This window comes from Seriola aureovittata, chromosome 12 (assembly GCF_021018895.1).
Source record: "Seriola aureovittata isolate HTS-2021-v1 ecotype China chromosome 12, ASM2101889v1, whole genome shotgun sequence".
Classification (NCBI taxonomy): Eukaryota; Metazoa; Chordata; class Actinopteri; order Carangiformes; family Carangidae; genus Seriola; species Seriola aureovittata.
In genome coordinates, this window is record NC_079375.1 from 7,358,941 (window position 1) to 7,382,381 (window position 23,441).

General features: G+C 40.5%; 1 protein-coding gene across 3 annotated transcripts; it reads right to left on the bottom strand.

Annotated features, from left to right (window-relative positions):
* Positions 1-68: 68 nt before the first annotated feature.
* On the bottom strand, positions 69-22,600 carry usp33 (ubiquitin specific peptidase 33). 3 transcript variants are annotated; one of them, XM_056392047.1, is made up of 24 exons: positions 22,451-22,600; positions 18,379-18,477; positions 17,738-17,791; positions 17,545-17,607; positions 13,763-13,912; positions 13,258-13,366; positions 11,150-11,219; positions 9,582-9,695; positions 9,255-9,333; positions 7,458-7,902; positions 7,184-7,324; positions 6,932-7,044; positions 6,442-6,614; positions 6,267-6,337; positions 6,152-6,185; positions 6,007-6,052; positions 5,709-5,889; positions 5,409-5,535; positions 5,103-5,272; positions 3,252-3,333; positions 3,004-3,112; positions 2,295-2,397; positions 1,523-1,591; positions 69-1,277 (listed from the first exon to the last, which is right to left on the bottom strand). In XM_056392047.1, exons 2-24 carry the CDS (start codon positions 18,460-18,462, stop codon positions 1,120-1,122), a joined length of 2,745 nt encoding a protein of 914 aa, XP_056248022.1. In that variant the 5' UTR covers positions 18,463-18,477; positions 22,451-22,600; the 3' UTR covers positions 69-1,119. The 3 variants fall into 3 exon arrangements, with proteins under 3 accessions (XP_056248022.1, XP_056248021.1, XP_056248024.1); XM_056392046.1 differs by having other exon boundaries at positions 6,932-7,047; XM_056392049.1 differs by lacking the exons at positions 69-1,277; positions 1,523-1,591 and having other exon boundaries at positions 2,957-3,112; positions 6,932-7,047.
* Between the last annotated feature and the right edge of the window lie 841 nt (positions 22,601-23,441).

A 23,441-nucleotide genomic window follows, 5' to 3' on the forward strand; every position in this document is an offset into this window, starting at 1 on the left:
CGCACCCAACAAACACTCTTTTGCAGAAATCAGCAAAGGGTGACAATTAACGTAACCACACTGTTCAATATGTTTTCATCAAGTTTTAATAGTGTCAGCCAGCAAAATTCAGGGTAGATCTTACTCAAGTGACATCCATATGCAAAACCTTACAGTACAGCATTCTGTTTACCGCCTATCAGCCAACACATTAAGCAACACCATGCCCATACACAAAAATAATGCCTTTAATTAATTAGATTGCTGATGATGATGCTGATTACATACTGCAATATGCTTTCTATAGCAGTACAATTTAGTGAAGATTGATCCAGATCATGAGTTGCGTGCACATTTTATGAGCAGCTTTGCATTTACATGCAGTTACATGTGATGTTAAATTGGGATTGAGTGTTAAAGCATGCATTCTTAACAGACTCTGCCTGCCACTTATTTTCTACAAAAAAATCTATTAACATCATATTAAATCACTCCCTTCTATGATAAATAACCAAGTGCTGAATTTTGACCAACATACCGTCACTATCAGTACTGGTACATTCAAATACAAACCAGACATTTGCGTGAGCATGCCAATTTGTACGTATAAAGAACAGTGCAAAACACAAAATTCATTCCTGAGACTAGTCAGTAATTAGTCCCTTCATAACCTTATGATTTTCATCACTTTAAGTGTCACATTTTGCTCTCCTTACCATTCATTGGACAATATTATAACAGGAAAAATGTGTGATATATCTACAGCAAGATGTATTGCAATTCATCGATATCAGCAACACAAGACACATGGACAAACAATATGTGCTCATTTGGTCATGAAAAAAAGAAATATGGCATTCAGTGGAATTTTTAGCTGCACATACTTTAAATGCTTGGTTCTGAAAACAACCTGACACATGAATACTACAGTGCTAATAGAAATCGAAGAGCTCTTTATACAGATTTGTACAAAATGACAAACCTTTTTAGACATGTTAATTCCCTCAGCTGTCAAAGGCTGTCATGTAGCGGTAAAGATGAGGTCCTTTGCTTGAATGCTTTTGAAATAAAAGTCAAGTGCAAAATAAAAAGGCTTTTCGTTTCTTAAATGTTTCCCATTCTTTACTGTAGAGTGCTTGCTTAAAGAGAGCGTGTCTCCATCTCGATCTTCTCCTCTGATTGTGATGATTCAGCTTCCTGGTGGCTGATGTTCGGCCGCACCGTCACCAGTGGACCACCACCGTAGATAGAGTGGAGGAAGTTCCACGTCTCTTCAGAGATCTGTCCCGAGTCAGCTCCTGCAGGGTCAGTGCAAGCACACACATTGCATATCACAAATATCTAATCAAAGAACTACTTCAATCTAAAGAAACTCTGCAATACTTGCTCTGATAAAAAGGACTTTGTTCTTTACAGGATCATCATTGGTTTACTTATTTCATGCTTCTTACAATTCCTGAATAAATATTCAAAACTATACCTTTCTACAGAATAAAAGCACAGAAATAATAAAACAATATAACATCAATAAAAATAATAGTACCTTGTTTGAGTGTTAAATGGCCGTTCTTGTTTACTGTAATCTTGGAATTATCGATGGGACCTGGTGGATCTTTAAGATGAAGAAAGACAATTAGTTGTCATAATTATATACAGCAGTAACATGCATGTCTATTTTTCTGAGATATTCTCAGTCCTAATTGTTTCAAAGAGCAATGACGTTAAAATGTCAAATGTTTGTGTCACACTATGAAAAGCAATTTCTGCACCGCAGTTGCTACAGAGAGAAAACAAATATTAGAGGAGCAGAAGTCAGAGGAAAACAGACGTTTGCAGACGTGCCAGATGTAAGCTGTTATAAATAGATGTGACAATACAAAGCAAGGGAAGATAAAAAAAAAATGAGAACACGTGGAATAAAAATGAAATATAGTTCGACGCTTCATTTCGCTGTAGAAGGAGGGAAACTTGACTCGGGGGACTAAAGCAAACTCTTTGAAGATAAATCAAGACAAGAAATGGGACTTCACAGTTTCTTTTGAACACGAGCAGCTTTTGGTAACAAGAGGATGTCCTATATAAAAGAGTTTATTGTTTGGCATATTCTCCTGTCCATAAAAATGTAAAGACGGGACATTTGTTTAATAAGATAAATTTACATCAGACAAAATTCACACCAGTTTTTGCATGATAAATCATAACCAATCACCAGATATCAAACATTAGGCACAACTGTCAAGTGGGATACATTTAGCTTTTTAATAAGACATTTAAACCAGACTGGGGGTGGAAAGGCAAGACTTCTGTCCAATTACCATTGTCTTTTCCTTTGACAAAGCCCTCCCACTCACGAAACCACTGCATGCTGATGCAGTATATGACCACTGGAGACTCCTCCTCCTGGAACGCCTTGTTCAGCTACAGAGAGGGAGCAGAGGGAGGAGAGGGGGAGAGGAAATGGGGGAGGAGTGAGCATAGAGACAAGAGGGAGGAGAAAGGACGCAAACAGATGGGGAGGAGAAACGGGAGGGCGGGTTGGGGGTTGGGGGGGGGGCGGGGAAAAAAAAAATTAAGTGAGGATGAAAGCATTGAGAGGAGAGGAGATGGGAAAACCTAATCAATTCTCTCTGGTAGTTATTCCAATTAGAAGACAGTCTTAACACCATACTGCACCAATTTTCATCTTTCTTGGAAATGACACAATCCCCCCTCTTCTTGTTAGCTTACTGGAGCTAATAACAGGTGCATCTGTCCCAGTGCATTAATGGATAAGGCTTTCATCAGGCTCACACCTCTCATCTCCTGCTGGGTGAGGAGCACCAACACATGCAGCCTATCAACTGGTTAAACAGATTGGAAAATAAAGCCCATACACGTCCATGAGTACTGGCTGCACACAGAATCACTGACACACAATGCATTATCACTCACACCAATTTTTTACACTGAATCTGGCTAAAAGCTTGTCTTTACTTACTTTCTGCTCACGGATTTGCTGGCGAACGCATGATTTAAAAGGCTTACCCGGACAAACATGTCCAGCTCTGACTTGCGCCGTTTCTCCAGTTTTTCTATCTCAATCTGGCACGTGTGGCAAACGTACAGGTGGTTGACAGCTGGTCCCCCTCCGTACCTGCAGGGGAGCAGTCCATGTTAACTCAAACAGATAAAATTAACTGTACAAAGGGAACAATAACACACTTATGAGAACAACGGGTAAATGGGAGATGTGAAAATATCATTCTCTCAGCTGGCATGTCTACTGTATGTACCTGCTGTAAAGGTGATCCCACACGTTCTGTGGCAGCATTATCACCAGGTCATCGATGAATGTTGCTTTGTTGGGCGGCACACCTGATGAAACACATTGAAACAACCATCAGATATTAACAGTGTAACATTTTAAAGGTAATGATTGTGTGTCGAGACGTCATATAGAATACAGATCATTGTTGGAAATATTGTTACCCTTCCTCCAACCTCAGATCACTAGAGCAGTGGTTTCCAACCCACGAAGAATCTGAGGGGTCACAAGATTATTAAAGGGATCGAACAGAAAAGAAAATTCTGCTCCACATAACTGTTAATTTTTCTCCCATTTTTTGCTTTTTCTTGTGAAATGTTTTGGACATTATATATCCCCTTTCAGGCCTCTAAAACTCTTTAAGTGAAACAATCTGAGGAGGAACAATCACTTTTGTTTCCACACAAAAGCCATAACCTGTGACAAAGGGGTCACAAGTAGACTTTGTCTCATTTTAAAGGGGTCACAAGACAAAAAAGGTTGGGAGCCATTGTGTTAGAGGACAGATAGCTTTATTCTTTTTTTCAATGAGGATTTAAAGTCTTGTCCTTTCCTCATCCTTGAAGCTAGATTACTCTAATCCTGCTCCAACATTGTATTCCTGAAACGATTTATACATCATAGCCAAATCTAACAAATTAAAAACCTGAGTTGATAGAGAGGATCCTTCAGTTTTAGTCGAAATATAGCAATGTATTTCAATTTTGTTGGCACAGTTCAAATTGTCATCTTCAACTGGAATTATCAAGTGAGAATGATTTGATGTGCCCAGACATAACATTCACAGAATTCCAGCTGAAATAATAATTAGCTTTTTCTCGTATTTTATATCACAAAATATCAGCAATGCTGAAATCATAAGAAAGAAATAAAGGCTGATGTTATGAGACCGCAAAGCAGCAGAATGCCCGCATGCAGAAAAGTAGTGACATTTTGCTTCAACACACAGGAGGGTGATAAGATAAGATAATGAACTGTATGATTAAAAAGTGATGCTAAAGAGCGAAATAAAGCTTTTTTAACCACATGTATTATCTAATATGCTTAAAATTTGCACATATAAAAATAAACAACAAGTATTGCCTTCCTTTTGAATATCCTATGGCCAACAACCATGTTATGGCTCTTTATTTGAAAAATCTCTCCCGGAGAATCAGAAGCCTCTAATAAAAGGCTTTGCATACTGTACTTAATTATCCATTTCTGATGACACCCTTGGCTATGAATAGAGAAGTGAAAATAAGCTGTGAGAATTTTGGATTTGAATGGAAAATGAAACAACTGACAATCATGGTTTCACTGAGCTGATATTATCTCCACTTATGTACATGACTAGGCTGTTGTTATAGCTGCAAAGAAGGAGGAAATAACCTGTAGGTGCTTATTTACACCATGAATTCATTCTTTACAGCCACTGCAGCCTAACAGCTTTATCATAAATTTACATTTTTTTCCTGCTCACTTTTCAATTCCACAATTTCCAGCATGAATAGAGGACTGAAAAGAAAAGAGCTTGATTGGCACAAACCCTTTAAGAATCCTTCCCTCTTCGCTACTAAAAGGAGAAAGACGGATCATCTGTACAAAGAGATGTAAAACCCCCTTTTGAAGTCTGCTATGTTGTGAGGGGAATACTCCGCAGTCTTTGTCAAAGTCAAAAATCCCTGGCCAAGATGAAAGCAAAAGCTGTGTGGAGGGAGGGCAGAGCACAGCTTTTCCACTAACTGTTTGGACACAGGGCAAAGAAAAAGAATTCCCGTTGAGAGACGCTTTGACCTCTGGGTGGGTTCGGTAAGAAAATGATTGCGATCGTACGTACCTCCATGGGAGCACAGGAAGTCATCATTGGAAATGGGCCCCGGCTCAGCAAAGGTCTTGAACTTGTTAAGCCACTGGCGGGAGATGTAGAACTGCAGAAGGCTGGGCTCCATCATGCTGAATAAACCTGACACCCTCCTACGTTCTTTCACTGCATCCTCGTTGCTCTTTCTGTGACAGGAACAGACCCATCAACAGTAAGATGTGAGTAATGAATATCAAAGCAGCAGAGTGAAAGAAAATGTTACCAGGGTGACTTTGTTCTACTACGTAAGTGTAACTATTCAAGTCTAGTGTTATGTCTTACTTATAGAAGAGCACATAAGCTTCAGCATTCTGGACGCAGGACTCAGACACCTCGGTCACACTTTGGTCATCAAATTCATACCACAGATTGTTTGCATCATTCCTGCAGTAGGCTATGTAGTGGCCACCTGGAATCAAGACAGGGGAAGGGGGGGGGGGGTATTAGAGCAGCATTCATAAACCTAACAAGTACATGTGAAATTTTTCCTACAGGCTAATGAATGCAGGACCCAATTATGTGCCAACTGATGGCAGATGCACCAGTCTGATCCAGAAAGGGGAGGGGGGAGTGCCCACTTACTGCTGGCAGTGCCGTGGTGACAGATGACTGACAGCAGGTCATAGTTGGTGGTCTGGGCGGAGCTGTCTTTGGCCAGAAAAGGCTGCAGGTCCAGGCCCTCGAGCGGGAAGGAGACGTGGGTGCTTATCTTGGTGGAGAACATCAGTTCGTGTCTGAAGCGCTTCAAGTGGATGCACAGGATCTGGAGCAACGGAAACACACAAAGGTGTTTTATTTTAGAAACCCGGCGTGAGGAAACACAGAGGAGGAGGAGATTTTGGTTTATTCATGATATGAAGTACTAGAATTGTCTCTATACCTCTGGCAAACTTTGCATTTTACAAAACTTGACTCCGTTTCGTAATCTAAGAGGAAAAAACACAAAGATGGGCAGTCATTAGAGTAAAATCTTTTCAGAAATCCAGCTCAATGTTCAGCGAGGGCACCAAAAATCTATGACTTACTTCTTGCATTTTTCACAGCTGTACATGTTGTCTCCTAGAAAACAACAAACACAGTTATTGAGGCATCAACCTGAGTGTTTGTGTTAGTAGAATAGATTTACACCCACTCGCTTACCCTTCAGTTCATCTCTGGCAAAGAAGGCTGCAAGACAGTCTTGTAGCGTAACCACCGGACCCCAGAACCAACTAAATATAGAAACAGACACAAAAAACGTAAAGCGTTACTAATGCCTGGTGTGAAAATGTGAATAAATATAGTGCTGATATTACAAACACACACACACACACACCTCTTAATGTATTCCATGACAAAAGCAATCCAGCCCTGTGGTGCATAAGCTTCCCCACAGGAGCCTGCTTTTACCATGGAGGTCTGGTGGGTGGAGGAGTGGAGCTTGGCCAGGTCTTCCTTCCCGGGGATGGGCAAAGAGATATCCTGGAAGTTCTCCAGGGTTACAGACACCTGCCAGACACAGAACACACAGGCAGGAAAGATTCATCTTAGGACAACCACAGGTAAATAGCCACATTTCAAAAAAGGTTTTTTTTATGGTTTAAGGATTAGTCCCTTCGTAGTGGAAGATTGTTGTCATTGGAGCACAGATATCACAAGTGTGACACAAAAGAGGGTCAATAAATACACCAGCAGTGCACATTAACATCAGGACTGATCAACAGAACAGACAGCCCATAATATTACTTTTTTTAGGACCTTGAAATGACATAGGGCTGAACGTCTCCTCCACTACTGTTCCTGTTATCTTTTTTAAGAGAACTAACCCGATCGCAGGTGAGGCACTGAACTGAGCTGACAATCGTCCCATCGAACACATCTGAGATGACACTGCGGTATTTCTTCTGACGCTTGTTCTTTGGTGGAGAGAATGTGGTCACTGCTGTGGGAAGGCAGAGAGAAAAGAGAATGTGCTTTACAGGATGTCTGCAAAAGATAGATAACTGTTATAACTAGCCTAGAAAAACCCTGACTTTTTAAGCATTCAATTTGGATATGACGGCCTCTGATTATCTTACCCTTCTTGTGTGCAGGGTTTAAGCTGGGCCAGCCGGAGGCAGCCTTGGGCGGGCTGCTGGACATTTTGGGAATGTGTCCCTCCATCGGGACCGGACTTTGTGGTCTTGTCATGTTAGACATTTGGATGTCTGGGAATGAATCTGGAGGGCAGCAGGTCAAATATTAGAATTTCAATACCTTAATTTTGACGCTGAATATAAAGTCAGGTGGACAATCAAGTGAATAACAGAAAAATTCAAAATGTAAGCCAGCATGCCTAGTCATTATAATTACCTGATGTTCTTCCCTGAACCTTGATGGCTCCCTGGCTGCTGATAATGGGTGTGGTCTCAGTGGTGGTGTCGACATCTTTGTCCATGTCCCCTCCAGAGTTTCCACCCATAACACCATGAACCCCGGCGCGATAAAGATCATTAATCATGTTCTTCTCCTTCTGCCACTCCCTGTTGGCCTGTATCTCATCCTGCTCGGGAATCAGCATCTCGGCCTCGTTGGTGTCGTCCATGCGCACGTTCCCGCCCTGCACCTCGTTATCGGCCCGCTCGCTGCTGCCGCAGGACTCGCACGACTGGAAGTCATTGTCTGACTGGCTGCGGTTGTCCTCCTCGGGGCCTTCGTCTACCGTGATGCCGTTGGATTGGTCGTAAGGTTCGGGCATCGGCTCCTTCAACTCCTCGTGAAGCTGATCCATCAAGCAGCGCAGAAACTCCTGGGAGTCCTGGAGATCACAAAAAAATATTTACTTTCATCTAAATGTTAGTTGAGGCAGCACATTAGTTCCAACCAGTTAAATATTTAGACTTTCTTGCAGTTATTTTGGTCACAGTAGTCCATGAAAAAAAAAAAAGCTAATTTCCTCTCCCTCAATAAAAGATTAAAATATAATACATCACTAATTCTTCCTAAATATAATCAAGTCTGACAGACGCAGCAGAGCTTTCTCAGAGCTCATTTTTTTTCCCCAAATTACAAACAACAACCACTTCACCTTGTTTATCCCAATTCTGCATCACAAAACCTGAGACCAAATGCTCATGAATGTGTAATCAAACTTAATGAACCTCAGACATCCAATCTCCCTCTCAAGCCAGATGAACTCTCCTCTCCCAGGACCTGGGATGTTAACTTCATTCATAGCAATGCTAATTTCAAGGCTGCGCAGCCCAGCGTGGCGTGACAAATGAATATTCCTCAGTTAACTCCTCTGAATAAACACTGGCAAGCTGAGAGGAAACAGGCCCTTTTATCGTTTCACCATTCAGGCATATAAATCCCTTATTTACAGACACTGGACAAAGACAAGATGTGCTTCAGTAAACCATCCTTCAAAATCTTCTACATGTATAATGCATTCATTTTTTCCTTCAAGCACCTCCTGGAATCAAATCGAGCAACTTACCTTTAGGTTTAATGGGAGTATTTGTGTGTGTGTGAATGAAAGTCTGTAGCTCTGACTTAATAATTGCAGTGCAATTCACTTTATCTGGCTGAGTGATTTGAGCTGAAGCTAACGTAATTTCTGTATAGGAATGAGCATTGAGGGTTATGGAGTGGAAGAGGAGAAAAAGGAGAGACTGTATAATATCTGGGACAACTTTATAGTCCGGGCATCAGACCCATAATAACCTCATCTCAGCACAAAGTCACACTCCGAAAGAAATTCTCCATAAAAGAAAAAAAAAAAAAAAAAGTTTAGTGACCGACAGGTTTTTGTGTTTCACGCTAGACCTACTATATTACAGCGTAATCACAGCAAACAAAAGCCAATGCATTACCCACACATCTCTGAACACACTGAGAAACACAAACATCATTACAGATATGAGAACATCCCACAAACTGTCAAGTAAAATCAACTCAAAACTCATTACATGTTTTAGTCAATTGCAAAAAGCAGAGGCAGGAGTAAATAATTCCACCTGCTTGCATCATAACAAATGATTACTTTTCAATATATGATTGAAACAAAGTTGCAAACAGCAGTTAATGTTTCCAACCATCTCAAATGTGTTCATCTTGTATTTATATAATGAATATGCATCCGTGTTTCACCATCTGGGGGTGACTCACCTGCTGTGAATATCCTCTGAACATGGGGTTTATGGCTTTGATCCCCTGGAACAAGTTGGTTGGGACAACGTAGGAGGGTCTGCAACATGAGAGAACACAGCCTGTTTAACAAAGTATTGTCATACACAATATTGTAATAAAGTCTAACATGATGTGGAGTGCAAAATTAATACAAGTCTCTATAGAAACGTGAATATCTAATACGACATGGATCACACTTTCAACACTACATTTGGCTAGCCACTGAATCCTGAAGAACGCTGAAAATGTTAATGCTCTTTCGAGTCAACAACAAAAAAAAAAAGTGAAAAGACAAAAGACACCAACCTGTTCTTGTGCCACAGGTCCGAAACTAGTTTCTGGTAGCTTTTGCAGAGAGCGGGCTTCTTGTCCGTCCTCACCATGCCACCACATTCAAGAAAGAACTGTGTCAAAGGCGGGCTGCAGTGGATAGAGGGAGAAATATATCACATGTGGGGACTAAACAAGCCTTTTCTGAATATATGCATTTAACTGAAGAGTTGTTAATTGATTACAGCAACCAGATGCTGCATCGAGGAAGCTAATTCTCAAAAACCTGCAATAAATCTAACAGAACTAGATGTAATATGGTGAGGATTGTTTTAGATTATAAGAATCTGTTCTACATGCAAATGTCTGTTACCTTAAAATACGATACCTTAAAATCTCTTAATCATTTTAGTTTGAGTGTTTTTTTTGCTATCACATCCAGAGAGTTCTCAGCAGGCGGAAAAACATTGAAAAGGAATGGAGATCTGGAGAGTGCAGCATTTCTACATAGTGCTGTCTTCTAAATGTATTTTGTGATTCATTTTATTTCATTAAGTTCATATTTCACTTGTAGAGTGATATCACAAATTCCCAGAGGTACTAGGTCATGCAGGGAAACTCCACCCACAGCTGAGAGCTGAAGGACATTGGAAACAGCTGAAAAGAAAAACAGCTGAGGAGATTTTATTTGATGGCTACAGAGTGGACAGGAATTTTGCAAGAAAGAGATGAACTACAGAATGAACAAGGCATGGAGTGTGTTTCCCTTCCCTTGGCAAGAGAAAAGTCCTTCAAACTGAATAATGACCCGACAGTAGCTGAAATAACCAGCGTTCACACAAACAGACATCAAAAGGAAAGTTTCAGAAACGCTCCCTCCTTCTGCAGCTGCATGACTCAGTTCCTCCTATTTCTGGAATGTGATTTAGATTGCAAATTCTGACCCACATCTTTTTTTCCCATTTTGACTTGAATCCAGACTAGGCATCATCAGTTTAATTTAAAAATTTACCAGCCCCTGGGTAGAAAAAGTACAAGCTTAAAAGTAAGTAATAGCACAGCCTTGAGCTCTGCTGCAGAATCCTAATTCAAGTGACCAAACCAACAATCCAATCATAAAGAATGAATCAGAAGGATTGGCAATTCAGTACACAATATAAAAATGAGGCAGACTGGGAGAGAAAACAGTAAAAAGAGACACATAAAAAGACATGGTGGTAAAGAGAAAAGAAAAGAGGAGAAAGGGCAGAGCAGATGGGGAAAGAGTTGGTGTTCATTTGTAACAGAAGACCCTACTGGGATCTACAAAAGGCCATTTCTGCCATCTCAAATGGTGCACTGCAGCAATTTTCACTCAGCCGTCGCTCTCCCAAATGAGCATAGCAATGGTCGTTTCTCACAGTCAATAAGAAGCAGGCAGGCCGGGAATGCAGAAGAAGAAGCAAATTGGTGCGTGTAAAGTAACACGAAGAAAAAAAACCACAGAGCTCAAATGCAGTGTCAGAGAGAGGTGATGTGGGGTTGACATGTGTGGGGTGTGTGTGTGTGTGTGTGTGTGTGTGTGTGTGTTGCAGAAGGCAGGCAGACAGAGGGCAAGGTCTCACCAGTTGGACAGGGCCTGGAGGGCAGCGTTCATGTAGCAGGTGTTGCCTATGTTCTTCAGCCCCGTCAGGCCTGAGGGAGACAGAACATAACAGGGAAATTAAGCCAAGCCACATATCTCAACACTTGTAAATTTTGATGGCAGCCAGAAAGCCTCTGCATTGTTAGGAGGACCCATTCCTTTTCTACATGAATATTTGATAGAGGGAGCAGAAAAAGTGGCTACCTGGTGTATTTTAAAATCAGCCACTATGGCCGGGGAACTCAACTGTTATTTTCCTGCATAAAGCAAAGATAACTTATTCATCATCTTCTACAGGGCTTGTCAAAGTCTGACACTGTAGGACCCCCCCCCCCCCCTTACACAAAAACAAGACAGCTGCCCCACCCAACCAAAGCACGAAACAGTAAATATTAATGGATTTTCTCATTCCTACTATTATATTTATCAAAAGCAAAATGTTGCCAAAACTTGAGCCCTTTTTGCCTTTATTTGTTCACGTTTTGGCACATTTTCCACGATTAAAGGTATACTGAATTAGCAGGTCCTGTTTGCAATGGATGCACAGACAGCTATCACTGCTTTATTCTGATACTATAGAAAACTTGATGATTCTGAAGCAAGTTCTGGAGTTATAAGGAGCATCTCTTGTGATGAAAATTTCTGTGGATTTATGACAATAATTTGTGACAGACATCAGGGATAATGTATGGTCGGAAAGTGAATGTCACACTGAATCCAAATATATGTGTATCATGTCTATGTGTTGAGTTACGACTCTGCAAAATGCAGCAATCAGACTGAAATACCTTTATTGCCTCTATGAGGTGTGTCTCAAAGCCGCTGACGTTGATTAGAAAGCTAAATCAGTCAGTCTACAATGACTACATTCTCACTGGAACGTGTCACGCACCTGTCCCTCTCACGTCACACAGCATCTTAGCCTCCTGTCTGTCCCAAACTCACTTGAGGAGACGCACCTCGCAGCTTAAAAATCTCTGATCTCATACGCCCGGCTTACTCTGCAGACGTTACACTCACAAAGCCTAATTACGCCGTCTTCCTGATCATATGATCTGTATTTGTGACAAAAATAACTAAAGCGGTGACTGGTGCCAAAGCGTGAGCTACACCGCAGGAGGTTTAACATAACATATGCCATTTGGTGGAGCCTCCTGTGTGTGTTTCACTGTGTTTCACTGATTGAAAACATTATTTGCATTGGTGGCTCCATTGGGGATGAAGCACTCAGCGCTGAAGTGTGAGCTGCACTGAAGCAGCCTGTAGTTTGTATTCAGGGGCCATGTTTGGCTTTCTAGTGCCCATATTTTTGTGGTGTGTCTAGCAGCATTGGTTCTAGTCAGCTATTACCAGCATCTCTATGCGACAAAATTACTTCAGTAATAGCTGTACGTCTCTCCAGTGATGTCTCCACATGTTGACCGAGTCTTTGTGGCGTGTTCAAGGACAACTTTTAACAAAAGACTTGAGGCAGAGTGAGGCTGGTGTTTGTACTTTGAAGTCTGCTCGGTGTGTCGGGATCTTTAAAACCGTTGTGTTGATGCAGCCATTTACTGCTCTTCTTAATTTCAATCACAACCTTCTCTTTGAACTAAAACCAACTGCTGTTATTACTGAGCTCCTGTGTCTGAGGTGTTCATTTTCTAAATTCTGTCATACCTGGATTAAGGTGATAAAAGTTTTTTTTTTTTTGTCACCTCTCTGACTTCAAAAGTATACAATTTTCATTATTAAAACGACAATATGAGAAAGAAAAATATGTCTACTACAGCAGTACTGTAATTGTACACTTGACAATTTAGCATAAGTGTATGACTGCTTTATTTACAATATTTAGTTTAATATCCAATTAAATTTGTTCACTGTGTAGTTAATATTTTTGGGAACAACTGGCATTCAGCTTGACGCTGCGTTTCTGTGATTGGGCTGCAATTAACCGTGTCTCTAATGGTAGATGTTCATTTTTAATTTGACATTTTATTAATATTTCAATATTTTAGTTGACTTTTATAACTTCCTAAAAAATCAACAAATTATTTGTGACATTCATGTTGTGACAAGATGAACACTTCATCTGTGATGGCTGACCTCTGGCTCGCAGCTCATCCTCTTCCTCTGTCTCCATGTCCAGGTCTTCACAGCCTCCATTAGGGGGCACTCTCAGAGAGGTTGGGCTCCCAGGGGCCCTGCTGCTTTCCTGGAGCAACAGCACAGAACACACCAACCTCATCATAAAAAAAGTCTTATCTAGTAAATGAGTAACGATACAATTTGACTTGCAGTTCAAACTGTAGCTCAGGAGAGACTGGGGGGATTTATCAATCAGTACGCCACGAGAGCGTGCATGGTTATGTAACTAAGTGATAATGTGGTAAGATGCAATGTAAACATGTCTATTCAAACAGCACAGACTGGCGAATAGAAAACATTCATGATGTATTTCACATCTGCTCAACTCCATAACTTTTTTCTCATTTTGCTGTATCATCAAACCTGCTTTATGACTCAGCAGCTCTGCGACTGTAGCCGTAAGCTGGGAGGATAATCTTGTGTAATAAAACATGATGACAAAGGCACGGCAGCCTGCTTTTACCTGACCAGCGCTCTGTGAAGACGGGAGGGGTTTGCTGTTGGTGTGGGGCGAGTGAGGACCTAGTTTACGCTCCAGGAAAACCTCCTTGCCGCAGGCATAGCACCACACTCGAAGTGTGGTCAGGTTCACTGTCAGGTTGTGCCGCGTCTCCTGCACACAGAGTTGTTTTTGTGAAACACATTTTGTGAACACACCTATCAGACTGTAGCATGAAACTAAAAAGACAGTGCTAATATTTATTGAAGAGCAGCTGATTGAGCATATGTGCTGTTTGTTATCAACAAATGTCAGCAAATCTACATGTTGCTATTGCTCTTATATAACAAATATAGGCGTGGCTGCTGGTGGCTAGGCAACTCTCAGTCTGTAGTGTACACATCTATGGAAATATCTGGCACAGTTGACAGTCCAAATGTTTTCTCTCAAGCATCATCAAGTTTTCAGCCCAAATAACATCTCATGTTACAGAATGTCAGTGTTTTTGACAATACTGATTTAGTAGCAGAGAATATATACAGAAAACTAAAACTTCTACAAAATCTAAATGATCTGCAAAGAGTTGCAGAGGACTAAAACTGAAAAAAAAAAAAAAAGAGAAATCTGCAACAAATATCAACCCCATCTGCAATCAAACCAGTCATTTTGATTTTACTCCAAGTGATGTGCTTTGCTTTTTTTTAAGTTAGAAATTTGCTATCTACAATCATCTAAACAAGGTATTATGGCTGCAATTACCGAATCTTTTTTTTGATTAATCTACAGATTAGTGTCAGATGATAGTGACAAATGCCTCAATTCACTATTTTAAGTTTTCAAATTGCTTGTTTTATTTGACCAAAAGTCCAAACCTCAAAGATATTCAGTTCAATATCACATCAAACAAAGAAAAGCTGCAAATCCTTACAAGTATGATACCAGAACAAGGTCATTTTTTGTGTTTATGTTTCAAAAAGAAAACACATCCCAAACTAAAGCAAAGAGAAACCAACTCATAATAAAAACTCTATAAAATCATGGGGTGGGTGGGGAAGCTGTCTTGATTTTCTATTGATTTTTGTTTGTTTAAAAAGTTGATACTTGAGAAACTTAAATTCCAAACTAGCACTTACTCCCCTTTGTATGAGAGCACTCATGGGTAAACAAAATTAAGCTTCATTTAAAAAAAAAAAAAAAACAACCGTACATTTGCAGATTTTGGCCACATCACAAACAGTTTAACCACATTCAGATATGAGCCCAAAGCTAGATATCTCAGGTTACAGGTGGAGGTAGAGGCAGTTTGGGGTTGCAGCAGGGCTGACTCCTGCTGCTGTGGAAATATGGCCGAGTTCTGCTGACCCACTGCTGCTCTGACAAACGCCAGCAGACTGGCAGGTCGACAGGAGACTGAACGTGAGCAGCTGCTGACCAGCAGACTCTGCATTATTCATCACCACTGCATAAGCCTTCACACAGCGGGGCAGAGCAGAGCGGAGCAGGGGTGGCAGAGGTAACACGCCACACTGAGCACGACCATCAAACCACCCCGTTTAAATCATTCATGAAGGGAAGGATAGCAGGTAGGGCATTAATAACAAGCTGGATTTATGGGGCTTAGAAGATGTTTTTCCAAATCACATCATTTTTTGTATTACAAGCAACTGTTTATAGCTTTTATAGTGAGACTTCATGGCATTTCATCCGGTCTGATGAAATGCTCAACATCATGATGCAAAACAAATCCTTAATGCTGCTCATGCAGACACACACAGACAGAATTAGGGCCTGTGTCTACAGGTAGTGTCTAGTTTCTACACAAATTTCTACACTGAACAGCTGGGGTTTTTTTTCTGCTGCTCTCACAGTGTTTTGAGTTGCAAATAGTTAAACTTTTGGAAACACTGAGCTCGTCAATGTCACTTCTCTCTCACAGACCAATCAAAAATGAAGAAGGGGGCGTGGCTTACTATATCAACACTGTCAACAAAGGCAAAGGAAAAACCGACCATGGCTGTCACTGACAACCCAGTTATATACAATCTAACATTGAAGGAATGCGGAAGTGCTAAAATATGATTTTTGTAACCTAGCAACAATAAGCACTTGAGAGAAGCGCTTTGAAAAAAGGGGTCATGGGCACTTCCAGTGTAAAAACAGCTGCAGGTGGACACTCCAAAATACCAAAGAAAAGGAAATAATGGATCATGGTAGCATCTCATATCAAGGTCATAAGTATTTTGGCCAGAATTTACACTGTAATAACGTTTATGTAGCTGCAGAGTAATGCCTAAACCCAATATCTGCTTCTGTGTGTGATGTCCTGATAATGAAACCAGGTAGGGACTGATTTGGTTTGCAAAATAAGTCATGCATTCAGTGACCAAACAGCATTAGTGACCAAAATCAAATAAGGACAGGAAACACCAGCGTCCACTGTCATTCTCAAGAAGATTCTGTCACATTTGCAGTATTTGCACAAATGCATGTAAAATGCAACAAATTTGGCATTTTAAGAGGAATACAAGAAGCCTGAAAGCAACTTGTAGGGCTGTGGTAGCCTTAAAATCCTTTCTCTGAGGAATTTCCAAAGTTTACCTTTGAGTGAATTTGGTTCAGAAGTCCTTTTTGGTGCATAATAATGTTTGAAATGCAATCTGTTTTCAAACACTAATTACGTGTCCAATTTCGTTACCAAAAGTACACACAGGAGTGGAGCTTCAACTTCTGAAATTAGCTGACCCAGCTGGAACTCCACACAATTCATTCTTATTTACTCATAATATTTATGTTCGCAGTGTGACTAGCAGAGACCCTCATTCATATACATTACTGAATCTGATCTCATCCAGCAGCAGGTTTTCTGATTGCATAGTCAAGAGATTAAAATGTTTCCCTCCCCACAGGGCCTCCAGAGCGCTAATTAAGCATGGCCTTCACTCTTACAAGATTTAAAGATGGCTGCTGCTGAAAAAACAAAAAAGGCGACCAGCTAGGTGGACAGACTGATGTCCCAGATATAAGGCAACAGATATCATATTCACTGCGGATATCGTTTTCGAATCAGTCTGCTAATATTACATTACTTTACCAGCACACTCTGTATCCGATATCTGTGTTTTATCTGGGTGGAGAGCTCCACTCCTGAAAAGGTTTACACTTTCTCAACAATGGACTGAGCAGCTGAACAATAATAATAAGCAGAGCAAATTAAATGTTTGCTTTTATATTCCTCTTTCTCTCCTTCTAACCCTATTTGGCCCTTGCGTGCCGGAGGAAAAGCCTTAGTCAACACTGAGAACACTGGAGGCTGAGTGAAGCCTCGGAGCAGCCAGGAGGGGCAGATACTGTAACCATGGAACTGACAGTACCAGTGAATCTCCCCCACTTCCCAGAGGAATGGCAATTAATAATGGATGATCCACTGCCGAAACTGCACTGAATGTGGAGATGTAGGCAGACAGGGTTGGGTTGATGGTTTTTAACAATGCATGTACTTCAAAAGCAAAAAGATGCACGTGCAGGCTTGTTTGATCATGGAGAAATAAATGTTAAAAATAAAACAGTGCTGGAGGCAGTTTTATTCCAAGTCATGGCTCCTGGGACTAGGAAGTGGTATTCCTGTCCTGGACTGCCATCTGTGCCACCTCCACTCCTCTTTGTGTTATATCTTTTTTTTTTTTTTCATTTCAACATCACAGTCAAGTGTTCTCCACCTTTCATTCCCATCCATGTCTCATTCTTTTTTAAGCATTAATTATCATTTAACAGCTGAAATGTAATCAGTGAAGTCTGAGATCTCTTACCTGCGAGTGGACAGTGCTGTGGTCAGTGTGAGATTCTCCACATCCTACATACGCACAGCCATTCTAGAGGAAAATGCAGACACCAAATGATCACATGTCTCTAGTGAAAAATAAAGCGTTAGGAGGTAGTATTTCAAACTGTCAAATCAACTTTTTCTGTTTTTCTTTTTTTTGCAGGCAAGCATCGTCTTACCTCCAAACACGCCCACAAATTTGGTCCTCCAACTTTACAGTCTTGGCACTGGCCCTAGAAAAACATGAAGACACTCAGGTAAGAGTCACATGTTTTGAAAAAAAGAATCTATAATGTGTTGAGTTCAGACTCGGTGAGGAAACGTTAAAGGTCCCATATTGTATGAAGTGAGATTTCCATCTCTTTTTAGATTATAAAACAGGTCTAAGTGCTACATTAACACTGTGAAAGCGCTCAGTCCCAAGAGAAATGCACACATCCTGTATTCAGAAACTGAAGAAAACAAGCTGTTTGGACTTCCCTAACTTTGCGATGTCACAACAAAGCAGTCACTGCTCTAAGCCATGTCCCAAGCCTGGTGGGCTTGGAACATGGCTGAGAGCGGTGGTTCAGAGCCTCTCCTCTGATTGGCTCACCAACCTGTTGTTACTAAAGCTCAAGAGAGAAGTCTGAGAAAGGAGATGTAAAACCACATTGAGATGGTTTTTGGTGCTTAAAACTACAAATATATCTTATTATGGATATCAAAACTTCAAATAAAACAACATTTACAACCTTTAAATGAGTTATTAGGACATTATTAAAGGAGTGGTAAATTATGAGTAGGGTAGTGGACAGTGTCAAGAGGGAGGGTCACTCACATGGGATTTCTGAATGAGTTCCTCCTTGGTGATTTCCCCCACACAGTCAAGGTGGGGGCAGTCACAGCTGGACACCAGCGGCATCTCTCACCCACAGGTCTGAGAGGGAAAGACAGAGGGGAGGAAACAAAACATTAAATACATGATCAGATTTTGTGTCAGGTGATTTCTGCTTTTAAAGGTTTATCAAACACACATCTGATCTTGACTGACTGATATGAGATATATCTGAGGAACAGCACAGAGGACAAATAGCCTACTGTAACATGAGTCACCACCACACATACATTTTCCCATGCCTGCATGACTGACAAATTCCTCTTATTATCAGCCATTGACACGCCAAGCAGCACATCACGCCACGGCTGTCAACAACTCGTGGAACCAGCATTGTATGAATAGTGAGGACATAAAGGATTTAGTGTTGACTTCTTAGAAAAATGTAGCGACACAGACCATTAGATGCAGAACAAGTTAGAACAAATCTTCTGCAAACTCAGCCCATGTGACTAAAATCTGCTTATTGACAAAGCTCAAAACTATCTGTCTATCTTCATATGACAGCGATTTTATTCCATTTGACAGCAAGAAATAAAAGGGAGGCCTACGCTGAGATGACCTGGCAAATGTGGATCATGTGCATAATTATTATCACTGACAGCAGCATTCAAATGGATGACACCTCTGTTGGCGTGGGGGACAATGAGTGCTTTTACATACCTGCTAGTACCCCAATTGTGTGTTGTGCATGTAAACATCAAACCCTGGTGTCAGAAACCTGCACAAGCCCTTATCCTGGTTTTGACAAATCCAAATATGCAAGCTGTGGTTCCACAATTGAGACAGTGAAACTGCGGCGTGTAAACACCTTGTGGATTTTTCGGATTACTGTCTGCCATGTGTGCAGGTGCACCTTCAACTGAAGTTATGCAGTAGTTATTCAGTAAAACAAGAAATTATGAAAATAAATTATGTACTGACAATAAACACACTGAAATGAAAGTGAAAGTCAAACCAGTAATAAAACATAGCATAAATTTTGTGGTCATTCTCCATTCCAATTTCTGGTGGTCAAACAATGTTTAATCTAGGAGAGCGGTAAATGCTGCAAGTCCAGGCAGCCAGAAAAGAAACTGTGCTCATCTTCTACTACTGTTGCTCAGTCAGTAGAGATGGAACGGATATTTTGTGGTATTCAAAACACTGGTAACCCATTTTATATTAAAAAAAAAGTAGAGTAGAACTGTCTTGTTTGGTCCACAAAAGCCTGTCTCCTATGCAGGTATACTGTACAGTATACGATATAGGTATAATGCTGTACACTGTCTTGCAAATCAGTACAAATACTCCCTTCTAAATTTTTTACCTTAGAAAATATAGTGTATTGGTGGCCAAGAGCGATATGTCCATTTTCTACAGGGATGCTACATTCATTGAGCTACGTTAACTGACTGTAACTATTATTTATTATTATTATTTAGAGAACGCGATTAAAATTCTCATAATACATTAAGTGTAATCACTAAAATGGCCAGATTTGCATACCAATTTCAGAAGAAATTTGAATCAGATCACTTTGCATTCTGTGAGACTGATACTGTCCAGTGTGTTTTAAAAGAAGAGGAAGGGCAGCTACGCAGCAAGATGTACAAGCTCTGTACATTGGGTTTACAGGAAACCACTGAAGCTTTATATAATCAGGCTTCTTGACAAGGCCACAGTCCCAGCTCCTCAGCAAAACAAACAAGGCTCACACACTGCCTCAGATAGCCCTAAGGAGGAGCAGGGGATTTGCTCGCAGAGTGACAGAGGACATGGGTTAGGTGGGGTGTGTCCATCAAGTGTCCTGTATTTGATGGGCTGTTGCGTCATAAAACAGACAGCTATCTAAGTGTCAGCAGGAATCATTTCTCTCAAGTTAAGAAGTCTAAGAACCCAGGTTCGTGTTGGTGGTTTAAGACACTTCCTCTCAGGGGAGCAGGTGTATCTGACAGAGACAAAGCACGCATTTACTCTACTGTGCAACACAAATAATAGTATAAAGCATTAATCAACCAGTAGATTTACTGTAGGAGTCAGAAGAATAAACTCTTTATCTATAGTATCTTAAATGTGTAATAACACTCATTGGATCATAATGACTATTTTTGTCATTTTGAGCAATTTTCTCTAGCTGCAAGGCCTCTTCAGTCAGTGTGTCTGTCACCCACAAAAAACTAGAACATCGAATGTGTGACCACTCTGCCCATGGCAAGGACCCTAAGTGTGGGTCTTGTTAGAGGATGCACATTGACTTTCAAGAGGCGTTCAGGTGTCAGCGGCATGATGACAGCAGATCCCACCTCACGGCTCTCTACAGTGCTGCATGTGATTCAGCACATTTAAACCACACCAACATAATAAAAAGCACTTGCTCTGAGTGTTACGGTACACACCAACCTTCTCTAGACCACAGCTTTGGCTTGCCAACAAACATATAGAACAGCTGACAACTGCCAAGAGCAAGGGTATAAGAAAAACAAAGCAGACAACACACCACCTGATATTTTTATGTCCAGGGGCCCAAAAATTTTCCCCTTTGCAGACAAGAGGTAGCGCTGTGATGATTAGTCGATTAATCGATCGAAAAAAAACTAGTTTGCAACTATTTTGATATTGGTTAATCATTTAAGTCATTTTCAAGCAAAAATCTGTTGCGCCTTTTGGTCTTACATTATGGTATATTGAACACTTTGGGATTTGGACTGTTGATCGAACTAAACAAGAAGTTTAATGACATCACCTTGTGCTTTAGGATGTTGTGATGGACATTTTCATTGTTCTCTACTGTTTTGTAAACCAAACAATTAATCAAGAAAATAACATGCCACCCTAGATATAGCTCTACCATGCTCTATCTTGACAACAGGTCATTTGGGAGATCAGTATGAATACAGGAAGAAGGCGAGTCTAATTCAAGTTCATGTTCAGTCTTGCACTGGTCAATATGCCTGCTTCCTCATCTAATCACTGCTATCTGTGAGTACATACATAAACAAACTGATAAAGACTCAAGGTCAACTACAATTCTATTGGTTTTACCAGGCTCCTATAATTGCCCTGAACTTTGGAGGCATTCCGTTCAAAAGGTCAACAAACTCTGTGTGCCTCAGTAAACACATATTATTACAGCAAGTAGTAAGCACCAGGATAATCAAATTAACCGGTGGTTTCACTGTCAAGCCTCCGGCGATTACGCAAAGCTGGTGAAAGAAAGAATAACTGTTCTTACTGTTTCATCATCACAAACCACCCTCACCCTTTCACTGTCTTCTCAACCGATTTAATAATATATACTGTAACAATAATGAAGGGGCTCTAAATCTAAACAAAGAGGTGGTACAGTCAGGGTGGGGCGTTGACCCAAACCAGGCAGTGCACATGAAACCGATGTTGACATTCAGATTCCGTATGATACTTGGATAACTTAGAATCTCAAAGTAATACACTGACACAGCAAAACAGAAAATAGCTCTAAATAATCTAAGTAGCCTGGTAGCACAGTTTAGCAAGCAGCTCATTAGCCATTATATTGAAACGGAGCGTTACCTTGCAGTTGATGTTAGATGCGTATAAAAAGTGAAAAATCTTTATAACTGCCAAACAACTTCCCTCAGGTTTACAACTACGTAGCAAACTTGGTCTGTGGTTGATAAAGACGGGGTATGTTAAAGATGTGTGTGGCTCTGGCCTTGTCCAGTGAGCTGTCAAAACCAGGCGAGGCACTGACAGCGTCACAGTCTGACTAGCAATCTTTCGCTGCTAGTATTAGCCTGTTGCCCAATAACTGGTCATCTCATTAATCTTTTGTTTTGCAAGCAAGCTGTAACACTGGTGATAGCGTACAAAGCTCATTGCAGTTGGCTATAGCCACATAAGATTTACATAATGTTCGCTATTGATAACCATCTCATCAGTGACATGCTAGCTAATGTTAGCAAGCTAATGCTCCGGTATTACACGATCACCGTCGATCCCACAGTGGCTTCACCGCTAGCTAGCATCAAATATAAATGTTATCTACGGTTCTTACCTGTGCAATAGTATGAAAGAAACGTTTCTCCTGTGTATCAAACTGTAGTTGGTGTCTAAGAGACAGATTCAGTCTGTTTGTAGAGACATATTTCAAAGAGCAATCCTTCACATGAACGATACCCTCCCTGTCGCTCAGCGTGGTTGCTAACGTTACAGCCGTCTCCGCCCCTTTCCGGTTAAAAAAGTCATTTAAACCCTCCCTATCCTACTGTAAACATCACAACTGATTTTTATGTTAATTGCCTATATAAAGAATTATATTTGTATAGTATGAAAATGACCTCAATAAAAGCAAGTGTCAATTAGCTTTTTTTTTTCTTTTTTACAAATATCGTCAGCAACAGCAATGAAATACTACTAACCCGGCAAGACAGGCGTAACAGATATGTATCATTGCAATGGGACTAACATAAAACAGCCTAAATTAGTCTTGTCGAGGACAAAAGAATCTGCTTTGAATTATAATTTGTGTCAGATGTGGTTATTACATACAAAAAGTTTAATTACCTTGTTAGAGTTTCATAAAATGACAGCTGCCCCTCCCTCATTGAAAAAGCCAGAATCTATGCCCACACAGAAATGAAATATCTGGCGTAAATGTCCCTACAATCAAGAGTGATGATGCCTTATGTGTTAATATTATGAGATATATTATTTTCACATATACACATTCTCTGGGTATATGAAAACAAAAGTAACATATATGAAATACACATCGTACATTCTGTAAATGTGCATATGTTAAAAATATCTATGATACATTTTTAGACAAGTTGCAAGGACATATGTTACAACAATAGATACTTTATGTAGCCTATATTTGGTGCATATACCTTGTTTTTGGGTAGAAATGTTTTTCAAAGTAAAAGCAAGGATGTCCAGCCTACCAATACAGGTTTTAATAGGAGAGAAAGCAAGGTACTTTCTCAGGGAAGCGGGTTGATACACAAAAAGGAACCTGACCTCTCACACGAAGACTTGACATTAAC